This window comes from Callorhinus ursinus, unplaced genomic scaffold (assembly GCF_003265705.2).
Source record: "Callorhinus ursinus isolate GAN/ISIS: 27379988/994484 unplaced genomic scaffold, GSC_fseal_2.0 scaffold6, whole genome shotgun sequence".
NCBI lineage: Eukaryota > Metazoa > Chordata > Mammalia > Carnivora > Otariidae > Callorhinus > Callorhinus ursinus.
In genome coordinates, this window is record NW_027397068.1 from 54615171 (window position 1) to 54634258 (window position 19088).

At 39.7% G+C, this 19088-nt stretch overlaps 2 protein-coding genes across 11 annotated transcripts in view; one reads left to right on the top strand and one right to left on the bottom strand.

The window, feature by feature from the left end:
• ECT2L (epithelial cell transforming 2 like) overlaps positions 1 to 16499 on the top strand; it is a 72713-nt gene extending 56214 nt beyond the window's left edge. Inside the window, exons 15-22 of one of the 5 annotated variants that reach the window (XM_073894002.1) lie at positions 851 to 1065; positions 2036 to 2183; positions 3835 to 3908; positions 4008 to 4164; positions 4843 to 4908; positions 6296 to 6384; positions 14558 to 14730; positions 16361 to 16499. In XM_073894002.1, coding sequence (XP_073750103.1) covers positions 851 to 1065; positions 2036 to 2183; positions 3835 to 3908; positions 4008 to 4164; positions 4843 to 4908; positions 6296 to 6384; positions 14558 to 14730; positions 16361 to 16488 — 1050 coding nt within the window. In that variant the 3' untranslated portion in view covers positions 16489 to 16499. Of the gene's footprint in view, positions 1 to 850; positions 1066 to 2035; positions 2184 to 3834; positions 3909 to 4007; positions 4165 to 4842; positions 4909 to 6295; positions 6385 to 10534; positions 13170 to 14557; positions 14731 to 15409; positions 15632 to 16360 lie in introns of those variants that run through there. The other 4 variants (XM_073894003.1, XM_073894004.1, XM_073894007.1 and 1 more) reach the window with 4 other exon arrangements.
• A 2290-nt stretch (positions 16500 to 18789) lies between these two features.
• REPS1 (RALBP1 associated Eps domain containing 1) overlaps positions 18790 to 19088 on the bottom strand; it is an 86538-nt gene continuing 86239 nt past the window's right edge. For all 6 annotated transcript variants that reach the window (XM_025866065.2, XM_025866075.2, XM_025866069.2 and 3 more), the window contains one exon: positions 18790 to 19058. In XM_025866065.2, coding sequence (XP_025721850.1) covers positions 18990 to 19058 — 69 coding nt within the window. In that variant the 3' untranslated portion in view covers positions 18790 to 18989. The remainder of the gene's footprint in view (positions 19059 to 19088) is intronic.

Here is a 19088-nt window from a genome sequence, read left to right on the forward strand (position 1 = left end):
AGATACTCATTTTTCAACCTTTGAAAAATACAGATAAAGAAAAAGAATTACCTAGTCCCAGTACTGAAAATTCATTTCTCCATGTGTCTCCATAGCATACATAATAATAGGGTGGGGAGCTTCTATGATTTTTCCCTCTGCATTAAAAGATAAAACAGGTCTTTGAAATATAGAAAACAGGACATTTAGCCACCTAGCCAAATGCATTTACAGTTCCATGTTAGGGTCCTTTTTCCTAAATACGGAAAGAAGAGCATGAGTTTAGTGTTTCATAAATGCCTGTGAGAAGCAGATTAGTTGATAAGGAGAGGGCTAGCTCATTTCAGTTCTTCTGTCTGCAGGATAATCAATAAAACACTATAAATTCATCAGTAAAACACTGAGGAAGAAGAAATAGGAAAGCAATCAAGAGTGGGCAGCCCAAAGCTTCCTCAGTGGACTGTCATTCCCATGAAGGCAAGACTGTCCTCCTACCATTGTGTAGTCAGCACCGAGCCCGTGTCACTGAATACGTACTGGGGTGGATAGATGGATAAACATCGGGCCTCAATCTGCCCTCCTCAGGATCCAAGACTAAAAGCCCCATCTCTACTAGGGCATGAGGCTGGCCTGAGGTGAGGGCCTTGTTGGTGCTAGCATGTCAAGCAGTGGTCAGCAGGGTCCACCATAGTCCCCTGTCAAGGTCCCCTTCAACCTTGTTTAGCGCAAACCCCAAAGAGGGACTCTCACAGAGTCACTGCCTGACGGTTCAGCCCGTCATTCCTCTACCTCCTTTGACTTTCAGGCTCTTTGAGGCTGTAAACCGGGGGTCATTCTGCTTTCCCTATGAGTTCTTAATGCCTTTCTACAGGAGAGAAAGCTCCAGATGGACTCAGCTGAAAAGCGATCGAGAGTTGTCGGGGAACTCTTAGAGAGCGAGAGAAAATACGTACAGATGCTGGAAATTGTGAGAGATGTCTACGTAACGCCCCTGAAAGCAGCGTTGTCATCAAACAGAGCGATTCTCAGTGCTGCAAACATCCACATCATTTTCTCTGATATTTTGCAGATTTTAAGTCTCAACAGGTAAACTCTGAAGAGGTATTTTTTCAAATATTCATTATGCCGTCGGAAGAACCCACACTTAACTGTTTCGGACGTAGTACCGAGGAGCCCCTTCTTGGAGCCCCTGATCGTCACACGGGAGAGGGCTCTCGCCACGAGCATGCCCGGGGGCTTGCCCCTGCCTCATTTCCACGCACCGGTTCCAGGAGTGGAGCTCGGGGCCTGGGGGTCCTGTGTTCCATGTACTGTCCACGCAAAGGCAAGAGGAAGGAGAGCTGCCCGGCACCGTTCTTAATCAGCAGTGTCCGGCTGAGCGAAGGGAAAGAAAACAAAGGGTTTCGTGGGATCGGGTCACTAGGATACTGGGCTTAGGGAACCAAGGCTGGGGGCCAGCTGAATGACAGTACGCTGTTTCAGGTATGCCCGTCGACACGGGAAAGTGATCATGTGTGCGGACAGGCAGACTGAGCCGCTCCGCCAGTCACTCTCCGGGTAACTCGGAAGCTCCTCACCCCCACTGGGGCCCAGCGGCTACAAAAGGAAGAGATTAAACTAGGCCTTTTCCCAGTTTCGAGGCCTGGGAGGGCTGAACGAGGAACAAAGCTAGGTCCACAGCAGAGGGCCCATCGGGGGTCAGGCGTTTGAAGTGAGGGGAGCGCTCTCCTCTGAGGGCTCTGAGAAACCTTCCCCGCCTGCCTGGCTGGCCCCGTGGGAGTGGGACAGTCAGGCGACAGCCCTGTGGAGGCCAGCCTAGAGCTCCGACACCGGGGATTAAGAGGAAGAGGCGAGATCCCACCAGAGTCAACCTGCTTCTTCGCCCCCCCCACCCCTCCTCCTTTCTGGGCAACTCTGCCCTGCTGTGTGTCAAGGCAAACAGATTTGACAAAAGCCCTGCCAGGCTGCACTAATGACAACTAATTTATTTTTATTTTTTAAGTTTCTAGGTTATCCCCAGCCCATATTTCACGGGCGTGCTTTTCTCATATGGCAGGCAGTTTCTAGACGACCTGAGAGACAGACTGCGGGAATGGGGCCCAGGCCACTGCGTGGGAGAAGTATTCCTCAAGTTTGGAAGCCGGTTGAGCACATACACCAATTTCTTCAACAATTACCCGGTTGTTCTGAGAACTATGGAGAAGGTAATGATTGAGTTACCATCCAGGCATGAATGAGACTTTCTGAGCTTGAAAGGAAGTTTTGTGTGCAATCCAAAGGCCTGGAATTAGTAGGAAAGGCTTCTTCCCTACTCTTAGCTTCCAGCTGACCGTGAGCTCTTTGAAGACGGGGCCCCTGACTTAATTTTGTATCACGAAGGGTTAACACAGTGCTTGGTAATAGGAACTGGTGGTTGGACTGAACTAATCAGACAAACGGCCGGGCTTTCATCTAGCTGCCCCAGATACTCTGTGGTTCAGTTACAGAAAAACGTCTCGCAGTGAGGGAGGAAGAAGGCTGAGCGCCCTGACTCTGCTCTGCCAGCTCACTGCTCTGTGGCCTTGACACGTTCGACTCTCTTCCGGGGAAAAGGAATTAATAATCCCTATGTTTCTTGGAAGAAGGACACTCATTTGTGAAATCTCACCATGAACTAAGGATTTCTTTGTCTTGAATTCCCTTGAGAGTTCATGACAAACAATTTTTCCCTTCGGGACCTAAGCCGTATGTGGTGTGGGCCGGAATATTCAGCCCCCTTCTGCATCACTCACTGCTCTTGCCGGGTCTCTTCTGATGGCAGTGAGCTCTCTCTTTCTTTCCTCTTCAATTTGCATCAAAAGGGCAGCAGAAGACGGTCCCTTGCACTTCTGCTAGTGTCTACTATATTCACTTTGGCTGCATCCGCCTGTCCGTACTGAGGCCCTGAGGGTAAGGCCTGGGGGCTGGGAGGCCTCTGGACACATCCTGACCTCAGACCGCTCCCTTTGTAGTATCATTCTTGCCTCGCGAAGGGAGCTTAAATACTGCCGGACAACTGAATTTTGTGAAAGTTGCACGAATAAGGCAGTTTCACACAACCAACCTTTAGGACAAGAATGGGAACAACGTGTCACATGATATCATAAATTGATACCAAAATTGTTATAGTTAGGGATAATAATGATATCTCTTTCACTGGCATGGGGTGTGCAGATAAACAGTCAGTAAACATTAGCTGTTAATAAGTACACCCAGTGAATATTTGATGCATTTCTGGCATCTTTGAGGCACGTATGTACTGAGAAAAATGAGGTCACTTCCTGAGTGCTCTAATGGTGATGAATGAATACATTTTAAAACAGATATTTAGCACAGTGGAGCCCCTTTATGATGTTACTATGGAAAACATAGTTAACAACAGTATTACAGTGAATACTATTAATAGTTTATTACTGTGGAGATAGCATTTACTGCCTGACAAGCACTTTATGGATAGGATTTTTCCCCTCATCACCACAAGAGTTAGGTAAGGTAATCCCCGCAAGAGCTGAGGCTCAGAGAAGTTAAATAACTTGACAGGGTCACGTAGAATTAGATAGAATTAAATTAGAATTTTAACATTAATCCAGGCCTACCTGGTTGCAAAGTCTATTTTGTCTATACTGATTAAGTTCACGGAATAGGGTTACTTTATGATACAATTAATACACTGTACTTAGTAGATTAATAAGCACCGCAAGTACTAGTCATGCTTTGGTTAGATGTAGTTGTTGCCCCTTCTGCTTTGAGTGCTTCATAGACCATGCTTGTCTGGTGGAACAGAAGCCTCTTCAGCCATATTATAGAGCAAAATTTTGACATAATGCTCACCTTTAGTGCAGAGAAATGATACCAGCATTCCGAGCTTTCCTGAAGAGACATGATAAGACCATTGTGACCAAAATGCTGAGGTAAGTTCTGAGGGAGTGCTCAGCGGGGGCGCCCCAAGGACAGGGCACACTTTGACCTTCAGAGAGCGACCAGGGTTCCCTTTTCTCTGCCTCATACAGCCTTCCGGAGCTGCTTCTGTACCCATCACGAAGATTTGAAGAATATGTTAATCTTCTCTATGCTTTGCGGCTTCACACTCCCGCAGAACACGCTGACCGTGGGGACGTGACCACTGCAACTGACCGACTCAAAAAATATAAAAGTTATATAGATCAGGTTGGTTGCTGATAAGAGTTCGTGTCTTCCACAAATGTTACAATGCTTTGTGGTACTGACTCAAAGATCCTGACATACCTTATCCTTTCGTGGTGTTCTTCAAAGTCTCTCCTCCTTTTAATGTGAAATCATGGGGCTCAGTGATTTTGAGCACTAAGAGGATCTGTTCTAAGCCAAACAACATGAGACAGAATGTTTTCAGAGATCTGGATAAGTGCCATAAAACTTTTAGTAGTATGAAAGTTAGAAGAACTGAATATTTGGATTGATTTTTCTAGATAACTGAAAGAAAAAAAGTAAAATCGTTTGTTTTGGAAGGTACTTATTAATTAACTTTTCTGCCTCAGTAAGTATAGCAATCATAATTATTCTCTGAAAGAATTCAGCATCTTGGAAGACAGCACTATCGTTCTGAAAATATTGTTGTGCTGTGCATATTACATGGGCATCCAGGCTGAATGTAAACTGAAAAGTTATTTTGCCCTGAAGATACTTTGTGAATACAGTCTTGTCGCTTGCCTCTTTCTTTTTAAAACACTGGGGACGCGAAATTGAGATTCTTACTAAAGTTTATCAAAATACTGAGCCCTGTATCAAGTGCCATAAAATATTTTAAATCTATTTTCATGTATAAAAACTTCACAATTTTTGTTTGCCTAAAATCCCTTTGTTTACTAGATGAAGCAAAACATCAGTATGAAAGACCAGCTGTCAGAAATACAGAGAATAGTCTGGGGATGCCCGGTACGTATTCTGACGTGCTCACTACATCTCATGCTCATGAATATAACCTCAAGTTACTGGCAAAAGGAGACATGCAGATTTCGATTCAGCTAACGTCTGTTGAAGGCCTGCCACGTGCCATGTGCTGCCAAGCTTTCACATTTCACATCCTTGCTAGTTGTAAGGGTGTATAATGAGAAGAGGCACAAGTGGACTTGACCCCATCCCATAATTTTTCTGCAGTCTTAGCTCCTTGACTGGTGCTTCTGTGAACATGACCTCCTTTGGGGAAAGGGGCCATGTCTTCTATTGTTTTATATCTTCCTGTACATAATGCCTGGTGTAGGAATCTGCACCCTGAGGATATCTGAAAAAAATCTTAGGAGTCCTCTGTTGGTTGTTACCTATAGAATATCATCTGGTCCCAGTCTACCTTCTCTCTTACTGCCTTGCCTACCACTTCATGATCAAATCACACAAATCTACTCATAGTGCTCCAATAATGTTAGCCTTTCTCCACACATTTGAGCTTTGCCCATGCTTTCCTTCTCTGAAATTGCCTTCCTTTCCCACTCCACTGGATAAACTATTCATCCTTTAAAAATCCAGTTCAATCATCATCTTCCTTGTAAAGTTTCCCCAACATCTCCAGCTCTGAGTCCCCCCACCCGCATCCTGGGTATCTTGCAGCACCCTGAACATCTCTGTCACACTTTTTTATGACCCTTAGTTCATAAGACTGAGAACTCCATCAGGCATGAGCTACGATTTACTTGTCTTCTGATGTTTAGCATATAGTAGGAGCTCGATATATGAATTATGTTGAATTAAAGTGCCAATTGGTTGGAAACATTTTTATTTGGTCAAATTGGGGAAACAAGATGGAGCTGTTTTGTTAGAATTTAGATCTGCGCATTTTGGTAGGGAGAGTGGTGTTGATTGGATTACCAAAAGTCCAAAATCTTGGAACTCAGATTCTGAACTACAGAGTCTGAACTTATCTCTGGATCTCTGTTCACACTAAGTGATCATCTCATGGCTAGATCAGTAAAAGGGTCAACTTCTGAATTTTTAACAATCCATTCACTTCTTTTTCTTCATAAATCCCTTCTTACCTGCTCCCATCCCCTCTTTTTTTTTTTTAAACACTAGGAAAGCTTTTAAAAAACTTTAAAGCATTTATAAATAAAATAGTAATTTCAGTAGTTTTAAAACTTAGACAACAACTTCAAATATAGTTTTCACATGAATTCTGTGGTCTTTCTAAAGAAAACCTGTTTTGTCAATAATAAAAACATTCATTTTTCATAATTAAACAGCTTCTGGGGTATAAAACAGTTCTGCAGTAGTGGACTTTTTATTTTCTACAAATTTATGAATGTTTCTAATTTTGTTTTTGGTTTCATAGACTCTATCAGAAGAAAACAGATATCTGATTAGGGTCCAAGATGTAGCCCAACTTAACTGCTGTGATGAGGCAGTAAGTTTCTCTTTAAGGTAAACACTTAACTATCCTATGGCTGTGACTATGTCTTGCTCATCTTGTACCTGGGATCCAGTACAGTGTCTGACACAAGTCTGCAACAAATCTTTGTATTGGACTGAAAACTTAAACATACATTCCCCTGTAGCACTATAAGGTGCTTTATTACCGTGCTCACATTCCAGGCAGCTACTGGATAGAATGGGAGAAAATACATTATCTCTGCCAGAACCACAAACTGCAGATTAGCAGGAATTCTGAGGTTGGTCACTTTCCTACTGAAAGGAAATCCAAGTGTGGTGGGTATCACGTTAGTGATTTGCTCACCTATAACAAAAGAGAAGACCAGTTAATTATCCTGATAGTTATTGAGGTTAGTATTAAAAAGGTTTCACCAAGAGACCATCATTATATTGAGGTCTTACTATATCTGTTTTGCACGGTGCTCACAGTAGCGTTAAGACCAAAAGAATGGAGGGTGCCAATTTCCATAAGCTAGCATCCCCTTTCCTCTTTTAGAACAAGGATGGGCAAACCTTTTCTGGAAATGGTCAGATTGTAAATATCCTAGGTCTTGTTGGCCAGATGATTTTTGTGGCAACTACTAAATTCAGCATTATAGCATAAAAACAGCAACATAATGATACAACACATGAATAATACAATCTGCATAAACAGTACAGTGCATAAATGAGGGAGCATGGCTGAGTTACAGTAAAACTTTATTTACAAAACAAGTGGTGGGGCCATAATTTGCTGATACCTATGTTGGAAAATTATTTGCAAAATTATGTTCTCAGTATTAATGGCAAAGATGACAACTGAACAAATAGTAACCAAATGGAGAGAAATCAACTCCTTTAATTCTTCCAACTCCAATAAAAGAAATAAAAATTGATTTGCCTCTTATTTCAATGAATATTTCAATGAATGTTTCCCAAAGGTGTAGGTCAAGGGGGTGATTGGAAGAAACCCAAAGCTTCACCTCTATTCTTGCCTAGAGTGGTTCTAAATGAAAATCAAATCATGTAATTGTGTTACTTTTCTCATGATCACAGTGTTTTTTGTTTTCTTTGTTTTGTTGTTTTTGTTCAATAGCAACAGAAGTGAGCTGCAGTGATGGAAGGAAACTACTTACCAAACCAGCAATTCTAAACACACTGGTGTAGTAGGAGACATGCTAGGGATTATTCCAGTTTTTTATTATTAGAATTTATTTTACCTTCATGTATTCATAAAGGTAACACTCTCCTTTATGTCAGTCTGAGTTTCTGACCTACATAATTTACCTTTTCTCTAAAGAACTTCTTTTAACATTTCTTGCTAGGCAGGTTTACTGGCAATGAATTTCCTCGATTTTTGTTTGTCTGAGAGTCTATTTCTCTTTCACTTGAAGGATAATTTTGCTGGCTACAGAATTCTGGGTTGCTGGGTTCTTTTCTTTCAACACTTATTCTACTCTACTCTCTTCTTGCTTGCCTGGTTTCTGAGGAGACATCCAATGTAATTCTTATTCTTGTTCTACTTTGGTAGGGTTTTGTTTTGTTTTTGTTCTTTGGGTTCTTTTAAGATTTTATCTTTGATTTTCTGGAGTTTGAATGTAATATGCCTAGGTGTAGATTTTTTGGTATTCACCCTGCTTGGTATTCTCTAAGCTTCCTGGATCTGTGGTTTGGAATCTGTCAATAATTTTAGAAAATTCTCAACCATTATCACTTCAAGTAGTTTTTGTTTGTTTGTTTCTTTCTCTTTGTTCTCCATGTGATACTCCCATTAGACATATGTACACATTTTAAAATTGTCCCACATTTCTTGGATAACCTGTTCCTTTCTTTTTCAGTCATTTTTTTCTCTTTGCTTTTCAATTTGCTAAGCTTCTATTGATGTATCTTCAGGCTCATTGATTTTTCCCTCGGCTATGTCCAGTCTGCTATTGAGCACATCAAAGGCATTATTTATTTCCATTTCAGTGTTTTTAATTTCTACAGTTTCTTTTTCACTCTTTCTTAGCGTTTTCATTTCTTTGTTTTTATTACTCATCTGTTCTTTTGTTGCATGTTGTCTACTTTTTTCATTAGAGTCCTTGACTTATTTATTATAAATATTTTAAATTCCTTGTCTAATAATTCCAACAACATCCCTGCCATATAAGTCTGGTTCTGATGTTTGCTTTATCAAACTGATCTCTTTCCTCTTAGCATGACTTGTAATGTTTTGTTGAAAGCTAGGCATAATGAATTAGGTAAAAGGAACTGAGGTAAATAGGTCTTCGGTGTGAGGTTTTATGTTTATATGACTAGATGTTAGCCTGTGTTTACTGTTTGTTGTATTTGTGATGTCAGAGACTACAGTTTATTTTGGTGTTCTTGTTTTTGTCCCCCCTGTTGTCATTGAGTTTCCCTAGAGATCCCTTAAATAGGGTTTGAGCCTTCTAGTTCTTTTTAGCTGTGATCCCTTGTCATTATAAGGAATTCTTATTGATGTGATATCAAATGGGAAGGAAGGAGAAGGGAAGAGTTCTATAGTTTCATGGTTGGGTCTTAGTTTTTTAGTGAGCTGTGCCCTGAGCTAGGACTTTCACAGTGTTTTTTCAGTCATTTTTGTTTGTTGTTTTGTTTCCTTTCATTTTTGTACCTCTAAGAGGCAAGGAAGCCTGGAAGGGGCTGGAGGTAGGTGTTTCCCCTCCCCCATATTGGTTAGATTCTGGTAAAATAGTTTCTCTTGAGGGAAGTCCTTTGGTAAGGAAAAGAGAACTCTTCAGGCACATTTCAAAAAAAGTTACCTTTCCCCTCCCTATCAGGAAGAATGAAGACATTTTTCTTTGATCTTCACAGTAAGAACCTGGTGGGGCTCCTGGAAGTAAAACGCATGCAAGTTTTAAATTCATGCAAGTGGGGAGAGAATGTTCCCCTAAGGCTAGGCTTCCAGGGGTTCTTAATATCTTAAAACTAGTTCACTGCTCCAGCAGGGAGTTTCTGCCTCCAGTAAGCTGTGTTTCTCTGTTCAGTGTGTCTCTCCAGCTTTTGGGGTTCTGGTTTACCTTGTGACTGTAATTCTCTGATGGACCAAAGAAGAGCTGTTGAAGTTTTTCAGCTTCTTTTTTGTTGTGAGGATGGAAGTTAGGACTTGCAAGCTCTTTACATGTCCAACCAGAAGCCACATGGCTCAATTATTAGAATTTAGGCTTGACTTCAGTATTTGGACAACAGAGAATACATTTAACAATTTGAGGATCATGGGAGAATACTAAATTATTTCACACTCTAATTATGAGGTGCATTTATGTTAAAATAGGCACCATCTCAGTGATTTGTCAAGCAATAAATGTAAATGTAACTTTACATTAACATTTAAAATTAAGTAAATGCAAGATAGGTTCATATTTGAAAAGATATTATAGAATTTTTAGTCTGAAACTTTGTTTTCTATCATTTTGGAAAGTCAGATAAAACTCAAGAAATCCCACTCCCATGACTTCCATTAGGGATTTCTACTTAAAGAAAACTGCTTATATTTATACATAAAATGCTGACTTACATGAGTATAAGGCTTTATAATTTACCATATTTTTTATTAATGCTTTTTACTTATTTATTTATTGTAATAATTTCTACACCCACTGTGGGGCTCAAACTTACAACCGCGAGATCAAGAGTTACATGCTCTTCCAACTGAGCCAGCCGGGCGCCCCTACCATATTCTTTACATTCTCTCATTTGATACACTCATTACAATCACTTGCCGAGGCAAGTAGGTCTGGAACCATGTTATGGGTGGGAATCTGGATTTAAGTAAGTTTTCTGAGGCCACAGAATAAGTGCTGGTCTGAAATTCAAAACCAAGTCTCAGTGCTCTATCTACTGATTAGACCAGCAGGTGGAAAGATGAACTGAGCCTTCCTCATAATAAACTTACCAACCGAGCAGCAAGTACTAAACACATTACTAATAAACAAGAGCTGTGACATGGAAAAAAACAAGTCAATATTTGCACTGTAAATGAAAACATTTCCTCTGGGGTAGAGATGAAGTCATAGGGTCATTTAGAGCTGGGAAATTTGAACATATTTGTCGCTCTGTTGATATAGCCCACAGAATTTGGGGATATGTTAAGCTTTGATAATATATTACATAATTTGGAACTTTTATAATATTGTTCTTCCAGAAACACCAGTTCTCATTGATGTGACTTTCAGCCTGCTGGTTTTTAAATAGGCTTTTGTTGTTGTTCCTCCTTTCCTCACTTGATGCCGAGGCGACAAAAGGTGGAGCCCTCTAGGACTGGTGAACGGTGGCATGGCCTTGAATCACCAAAGGGAGACATCCACTTCTCAGACCAAGTCCTCTTGAGGAAAAACCCTATTACACTGCCAAAAAAGCATACTGTGAACTTTCTTTTTGCCTTACCCAAAGGGACCTACAGTCAGTTACCGGGGCAGCTATGTACTGGGGACTTCCCAGGGATACTGGACTCTGGCTCTGAATTGACAGCCTGGCAATTCAGAAAGTCACTGTACTCCTCAGGTCAGAGTGTGGATGTTTAGGAGCTACAGTTTTGGCTCAGGACAGCTCAGAGAACCTATGGCTCACTGTCGTCTGCTTATGCCTAACATTGTAAAATTCCTTTCAAGGTTTTATGTATTTATAGAATTTGGGTACTTCATCGTTTTCGCAGTCTGATACAATAAACAACAATAAAACACTTCTAGAATGATGTTAGGAATTTAAACTATAATAGACCTATTACATTTTGCTGAGTCATTTGACCTATTTCTGAACAAGAAAAGAAATCCTATCCAACCAAATTCAGGGAAAAAAACTCTACCCTTGGAGCTGGTTCTTTTGAATGAGCAGAAGTAGCTTTCTGAAACCCTATTAGGATCCATAGTTTCCACTTCAGTTGCTCTATTATGTCAATATGAGAGGTGAAATTACTTACTTTTACATATGTAGAAGTTTTTAAAAATGGTTCTGGTGTTTCTTGTCTTTGGATGAAAATTGTTGGAGATCTCGAGGGGATTGATTGATTGATTGATTAAAAGATTTTTATCCACTCATTTTAGGGAGGGAGAGAGAGAGAGAGAAAGAGAGTGAGCAGTGGGAGGAACAGAGGGAGAGTGACAAGCGAACTCCACGCTGAGCCTGATGCAGGGCTGGATACCACAACCCTGAGATCATGACCTGAGCCAAAATCAGGAGTGGGACGTTTAATTGACTGAGTCACCCAGGAGCCCCTGGAGGGGCTTAACTTAGTAAATGGCTTTTGAAAACCATTTTTCTAGATAGAACTCGGATTTATTTTAGATAGCATTCTCATAATCAGATCGAAATAATGAAAACCTATGTGTGTTTTCAAGCCTCTTTCCCTGCTCATGTCCTCTGATTACAAGCGGCCTCAACTTCGAGTCAATCTCCCCTTCCCTGGGCCAAACACCCACTCGCTCTGCGTGGGTCACAAAACTGGGATTCTTTGATTTACCTCTACTCTGTGTTACACCTTCCAAAAGAAAAAAAAATGATTATTTACCTTTCAAAGCCACTTCTTTAAAGCAAACTTGTATGCACATTCTCTGATAATTCAGATATAATAGCAAAATTTTATTATAGCTTTGAACATTTTTTTAAACTGGTATGATAGGAGAAATAATTGTTCTCATAAGTAATGTGGTAAAATTGCCAAAAAAGGGCAAGAATATGGATGGGAGTGGCCATTTACCACATACAGACCATTACACATAGATTGAAATATCTCCTTTCTTGCTTCCTCTCTCTCATCCCTAGTTCTGTATGCACCATTATTGTCAGAATACCCTATCAACTTGATCTAGAATATTGTTTCTTGCCAGATGTCAGTATATGTGAAGCATCCCACTCCTTCCAGCCTAAATCATAACCACATAGAGATGGGAAGGAAATGCACAAAAAAGGAAAAGGTGGCTGTAGGGGCTGGGTGACCACTGCCTTTCTATTTATTCACACACCTAACAGAGCTGGTACCTGCCTAACACGCTCCGAATAGCTGAACCTGAAATATACTACTCCTCAAAAATGTTTAAGTCCTGGATCCAGTCCTTTGCCTAGCATGACATGGTTGTAACAGATGATTTAAATGCCTCACTCCTCAAAATGTGGTCTGCACATCAGCATCGTCAGGGAGCTATTAGAGATGCAGAAAACCTCAGGCTACTCTAGTTCTACTGCATCAAAATTTGCATTTTAACAAAAATCTCCAGGTAATTTAGAGGGACATTAGAGTTTGTACTATGTACAAGTCAGAGCCATTATCATACATAAAGTGGACTCTAAATGGTAATTATAGCAGGTTTTATGGACAGTCTTCTGAAGGTTTTTGATAAAAATACATAAAACCTTTGACCAATCAATCCTACCCCCCCAGAAGCCTATCTGATAGAAATAACAACACGTGTAAGGGATTTGATTATAAATAAAGATCAGTTTATTCGAATATTGCCCATAGTGTCCATAAAGAGCTAATTAAAGGAAGGAGAGAGAAAGGGAGAAGGGAGGAAAGAGACCCAAGCCTGTAAACAAAACCAGTGGGCATCAAAAGGGGAAGAGTTGAATAAATGATGATCTACACACACCGTAAAGTATTATTTGGCCACTAAAAAAAGAGTAAATTAAAGCAGCACCTGGGTGGCTCAGTTAAGCATCTGACTCTTGATTTCAGCTCAGGTCATGATCTCAGGGTCCTGGGATCAAGCCCTGCATCAAACCACGCTCAGTGTAGGGTCTGCTGGAAATTCTCTCTCTCTCTCTGTCCCTCCCATCACGTTCTCTCTTTCAAATAAAAGAATCTTAAAAAATAAATAAACAAATAAAGCCATACCAGTTAACTTGAAGTGATTTCCATTGCTAAGCGAGAAAAGCAGAAAAAAAGTGTGGATGTTACCATTTTTGTAAAATAATGGCAACCTACCTGTAAATAGATGTGTATACATGTACATATGTGTGTGATTACCTGAGCAAGTAAGAAAACAAAGACAGGTACTAGTTTGGTAACTTGGGTGGCCTGAGTGCAGGAAGGAGGGAGGCAAGCAAAAAGAAAAAGTGAAACAAAAATGGACACTTAATAAAGCCAGGGGTATGGATTGATGCCACTTTAGCATTTATGTAAGTTTATGTAGATTTAAATTGACAATTTAAAAAATAAACAAAGCTAGTGAAGATAAAAAATGAGACTTCCTCTGTTCATCAAGCTAGTAAATGGACTCCCTTCCTTAGAGTAACTGAGGGTTGTTTGATGCTTCTAGAGAAAAAATGTTTGGTTACCCTCCAACCAAACACTGAGCTATCTTCACTTAGCCACTCCTGGAGTGGGGGGAGAGGGGCTGAGGACACTGCGGGGGGTGGGGGGAGGGCTCCCCTAGCTCCTCCCCAACATGTTGCTTGACTCCCTGGTGAGTACTCACACAAGCAAACCCATACTAGAGTACATTGGCGCCTACCAAGCTGGAGACCCGGCTCCAGCAACACAGCAGCCTAGAGTGTAATAGATGGAGGTTGAGGGCACGACATTTTGCCTGCTGATAAACATGCCTCAGTTGACCATCAGAGCAATCTCAGTGAAAATGAAGAGTTACTTCTCACCTTTCATACTGATGAAGTGTATTATCTATTGATTTCCCTCCAACCAAAATTAGAAAAATTCTAATTTCCTACCTAGTTCCTTTAACCTTCAGTTAAATGCTTTTCTTTTCCCTGCTTTGTACTTAAGATACCTTGGGCCATATTGGTTCTTGTGCTTTTCTCTACCTCAACCTGTTACACTGAAGATGAAACCAAACCAAACCAAACTTACTTTCCCCAGATTGCCCAAATACATCAGATACAAAATACATTTGACAGAAGTTTAACACAGCCCTAGCATAATTCATGTTGTAAAGGAGGAAAAGTTCAATGTCTCTTTCCCCCACATCCCCACATTGAATGTTTGTCCAGTGGCTAAGTTCAAACCATTCCACCAGGAACCTTGAGACCCACCCACAGCAGTGGTCTGAGAGACAGAAGGGAGTATTCACACCAGGAGAAAAACTACTGAGAACTCCAATGAGCCATTCCAACCTGTCTGTAGTGGGCAAAAGCCTCAACTATTGGCTTATCAACACAAAGATGGTGAATTGTGTGACAAAGTATGTCCATGTAACCCTTCTCCACTTTAACACAGGCTCTATGAACACACCCGTGACCTCAGTCTTTTCCTCTTCAATGATGCACTGCTTGTTTCTAGTCGGGGCACATCTCATACTCCATTTGAGAGGACTTCAAAATCAACCTACCAGTTCATTGCATCAGTGGCCCTTCATCGGTTACTTGTAGAGGATATTCCAGATTCCAAATGTATGTATTCTTTTTCTTCCAAGAGTTAAAGACCTTTAGAAAGCTATATTATATAATGCTCATTAACTATTATAATATAAAGTAGGAAAAGGACTAGAATTTTCATTTGCAAGTTTGCAAAGAGTTCTTCAAATATTTTTAGCATTTCATTAATGTAAACTTTGCACCTATCGGAAATAGCAAAGGAAAGGAATGCTGGCGTTGTCAGACATGCACCCTACATATTAGGAAAACAACTCTCAAAAATCATGGAGGCATGAACCCACATCATCCTGAGTTCTTTGAAGCAATCTGACAGGAGAGCCACTAGTCACTACTGCTTGTAAATGCTACAATTTTATACTTTTACCTATCACTTTTCCATTTTACTAGGACTATACTGTCTATAGATGTTATTATATTTTAGATTTTTATATGCTGTTTCCATTGCACTAGGATGAAGTGATTATTACAGATCTATGTACCTTTTCTTCCTTAAATTCATATTCAAGTTGGCAGTTGTTCTGTAATTGACAGATTTGCAAAAGATGTTTAGTAACAGACATTTCACTCATTAATAACCTCAATAGAACTCTCGTCTGTTACAAAAAGAAATCCTACTTAAAACTACCATGCCTATTTTTAGTTATTATCCTACACGCTACTTCCCAAGCTTAAAGGGATCCTTCTCTTTTCTCAGTTTCTGTTAGGCCAATCTGAATGGAATACCTCTCGTTCTAATACTCTTCATTGCACACCAAGGCAGGACTTACGGTTAAAGCTGGAACGAAGGACTTCGAGAAAACTCACCCTTAAAAAAGGGCTGCTTCCCTTTAGCTCTAGCCTCATTTTAAATCTAAGCCTGAGAAAAAAATGAACACCAACGGTGAAAATAAGTATTTCCACCTAGAAGACAAACTCCGGTGACATGGGTTAGTTATCTATAATCACCAGGAATGGTTAAAGAGGGTAGGACATCTGCTTTCAATCTCCCCTTAGGCAGCTGTGCTGTCTCAAAACATCGTTATGTAAACTGCTAGACAGTTGGCACTCAGCTACATAGTTGGCTTAATTCCGACAAGGTGGTCCAGGCCTAGCTCTCAGCATCTCTACCTGCACCAACTCTTAATGCAGACCTTTACTGGTTCCAGTCCTTCGGGAGTGGCCGAGACAAGGAGTTAAAGAACATGACATCATCTACCATCTACATCTACCAGTCTTTAAAAATAACTAATTTGGGTGCCTGGGTGGCTCAGGTGGTTAAGCGTCTGCCTGCAGCTCGGGTCACGATCCCAGGATCCTGGGATCGAGCCCCACCATCGGGCTCCCTGCTGAGCAGGGAACCTGCTTCTCCCTCTCCCTCTGCCTGCCGCTCTCCCTGCTTGTACTCTCTCTCTGAAATAAATAACTTTTTAAAAACCCTGCTAATCAGAATTAAGCAATCACAAGGAGATTATTTTAGATGATATTTGAATTATTCAGTATTTTTAGAAAGTTATATTCTAAACTGGACTTGTATTTGTTGGAATCCCGCTTTAGTTTTCATGAAGTTCTTAAAGATGACTTGGTCAATTCTTGAATTTTAAAACATTTTTTTTCTTCTGATTGTGACCTGCCAAGATTAATTAGTGGACCTCAAATATTTTTACAGATATCAAGAATGCATTTATTCTTCATGGTCCAAAACGTGAATGGATTTGTGCTACAGAGGCTGAGGATGATAAGTTCCTGTGGTTGTCAGTACTCCAAAGTGCAATCGAAAGTAGTATGGAGAAGTGAGAAAACATGAAGGGCAATTATAATTCTCCCTGGCAAAGACGAGGTGTTTTCTGTTCCAGAAGACCCAGCAGGAAGCAGAACGATGATCTGTCCTGGATGATGGCAGAATGAACTGGGATGACCCATAAAGTCCCTCCTGACTTTTCAGCTTTATCATCTATGTTCAACTAGGTGAAGAAATGTAAAGTAAGAACAAGCTGAGTCCAAAATTTTGAAGCACTTCTTTTGGTAGTTATTTTTCACACAGTATTGTTCAGACTAATTTGACAGAACAAGGATAATTGTGTATTTAAAGTTTTGTTTTATGATCTAATGAAAACGTCAGAATAAAAAAATGTTTCTCAAATGATCGGTCTAGAGAAATATTTTGTTGACTTACCGATCGTCTCTTTGTAAATTTTCATGATATAATTAGTGATTTTAAAATGTGTATAAGAAATATAAATGGCAATTTACTCAAAAACCTGTCACATATGCCCTTAATATGAATGTACTCTCCAGAGAGCATTAAAAATAAACCACTACAAAGTACTAAAAAGTTTTCTGTGATTTTTAAGTGTTTCTTGGTCATAAAATTAAAATTTTTGGACTTTCCAGGTAAGAAGTTTTAAAAAGTTAAATTAGACATTGTTAAATTAGAAGGCTGTTGGGAAAAAACATTTTTTTTTTCTTTCAAGATTTTATTTATTTATTTGATAGAGAGAGAGAGAGAGAGAGAGCACAAGTAGGCAGAGTGGCAGGCAGGGGGAGAGGGAGAAGCAGTTTCTCCTCTGAGCAGGGAGCCCGATGCAGAACTCGATCCCAGAACCCTGGGATCGAGTTCCGCATTGGGCTCCCTGCTCGGCGGGGAGTCTGCTTCTCCCTCTACCCCTCCCTGCTGCTCATGATCTCTCTCTCTCTCAAATAAATAAATAAAAGATCTTTAAAAAAAAAACAAAAATAAAGAAATTAAGACAATTCTGTTTGAAGAGAAACAGCAAAACACGTGTTCAGTAGTTTTCTGTACCTTTAAAACCTTCATTTAATTATTTAACAAACTGAAGCCATAATCTGTTAGGCAATTGGAAATTTCTGCTGATGTATGCAGTAGTAGTAATATTTTTTACTTGAAGTAGATATTGATCTTGGAAGCTTTCAGTTGTCAGTTTCGTTTTTGTTTCATATTCTCCTTTAAGATAGTAAAAATCTAGTACAGTCTAGGATTGTGAACTGGGCTATTTTAAACATTTTCTGTTTTCAATAACAAACACAAATTTCTTCTAATTCTTAAAATTTAAATTCTTGTTAAAAAATGTAGAGAAATTAAAATATTGTGTTTTATTGGTGTAAAATCACACTTTGATTCCGTTACGGTATTATCCATGCAGTTTACCATCTATGATCCACAGACAGACTAAACCATTAAAGGGAATATCTGCTATTAGCAGTGAATGCAAATTTACATGTTATCAAAATGTATATATCATATAATATGAAACAAATCCTAAGACATTTTTTCATCCTGAATAGGGCACACCTCAGAAGCTCTGTTAATAGGAAAAACCAGTCTCTATGGCCAAAGATTGAATGACAAGATAGCTGAAGGTAACTAGAAATATCAAGGAATTTCCATTTATTCCATGAATAATTAATGCCCTCAGAAGTTTTAAAACATTATTACCTGAAAATAATCTCTGTAGCAACTGATAAGCATAAATCTCTAATTCAGAATTAAGTGCATAAATCATGCAAAAAATGGTGTTTGCATGTGGACAGTACTTATGTTGTTTGTGGTTTCAACACTTTCCCTTTGCTTCTAGGGGACAATTAAGACCTGACTTCATAGCCATTTCCTAAGTTTACACGACTGCTGAGTTAAAATTTCACACACAAAATTTTTAAGTTACTGGTGAAATTGCTCAATTTTCACTGGGAAAATTATAAAATCTGACACCCAAGTTGACATGGAAGAGCCTGAAAGTACCACATGACTCCTGAGGAATGCAGATTATGGTTAAAGAAAACCTCATCCAATATAGTCCTTTCAAATCAAAAATTAAGTAGGAAACTCATTTTAAAGATTTCTACAAAATATAGATTTTTTTATGTAAAATATTAAACCTAAAAGACAAATTGACAATTTATTTAATTTTGTCTCCTTTTGCAAATATTTCAGTCTGTGCTTGAGATATAAATTGGAAGGCCATTCTGTAAATCAAATCAGTGTGAGGTTCTGGCCACCTAAGTATACTGGACACTGTTATGTATTCCTGATGCTATGGCGTAAGAAGGGTGGGCTGTGCCAACAAACACAATATATCCTCCAGGAAAAGTCATCCTGACCCTTTTATTGTTGAAATTAAAAAATAAAAGATACTTAAATACAGGTGAACATATAGGGCAAAACAGAATCATAAAATTTAATGTTGAATTAAGCAGTGAGCTGAACATCTGGGTCTCCAAACTGGCTTGAACCCAAAACTGCTTAAAAATGGGTATGTTCACAGTTAACGGCAATTGGCTTATAGGTGAGAGAATGGTCGAAGCTGTTCCAGTTGAACTTCCAGAGAAATTCTCTCTTCAAGAACATCCTGAAAAAGATGCAAAGTTAAGTTACATTT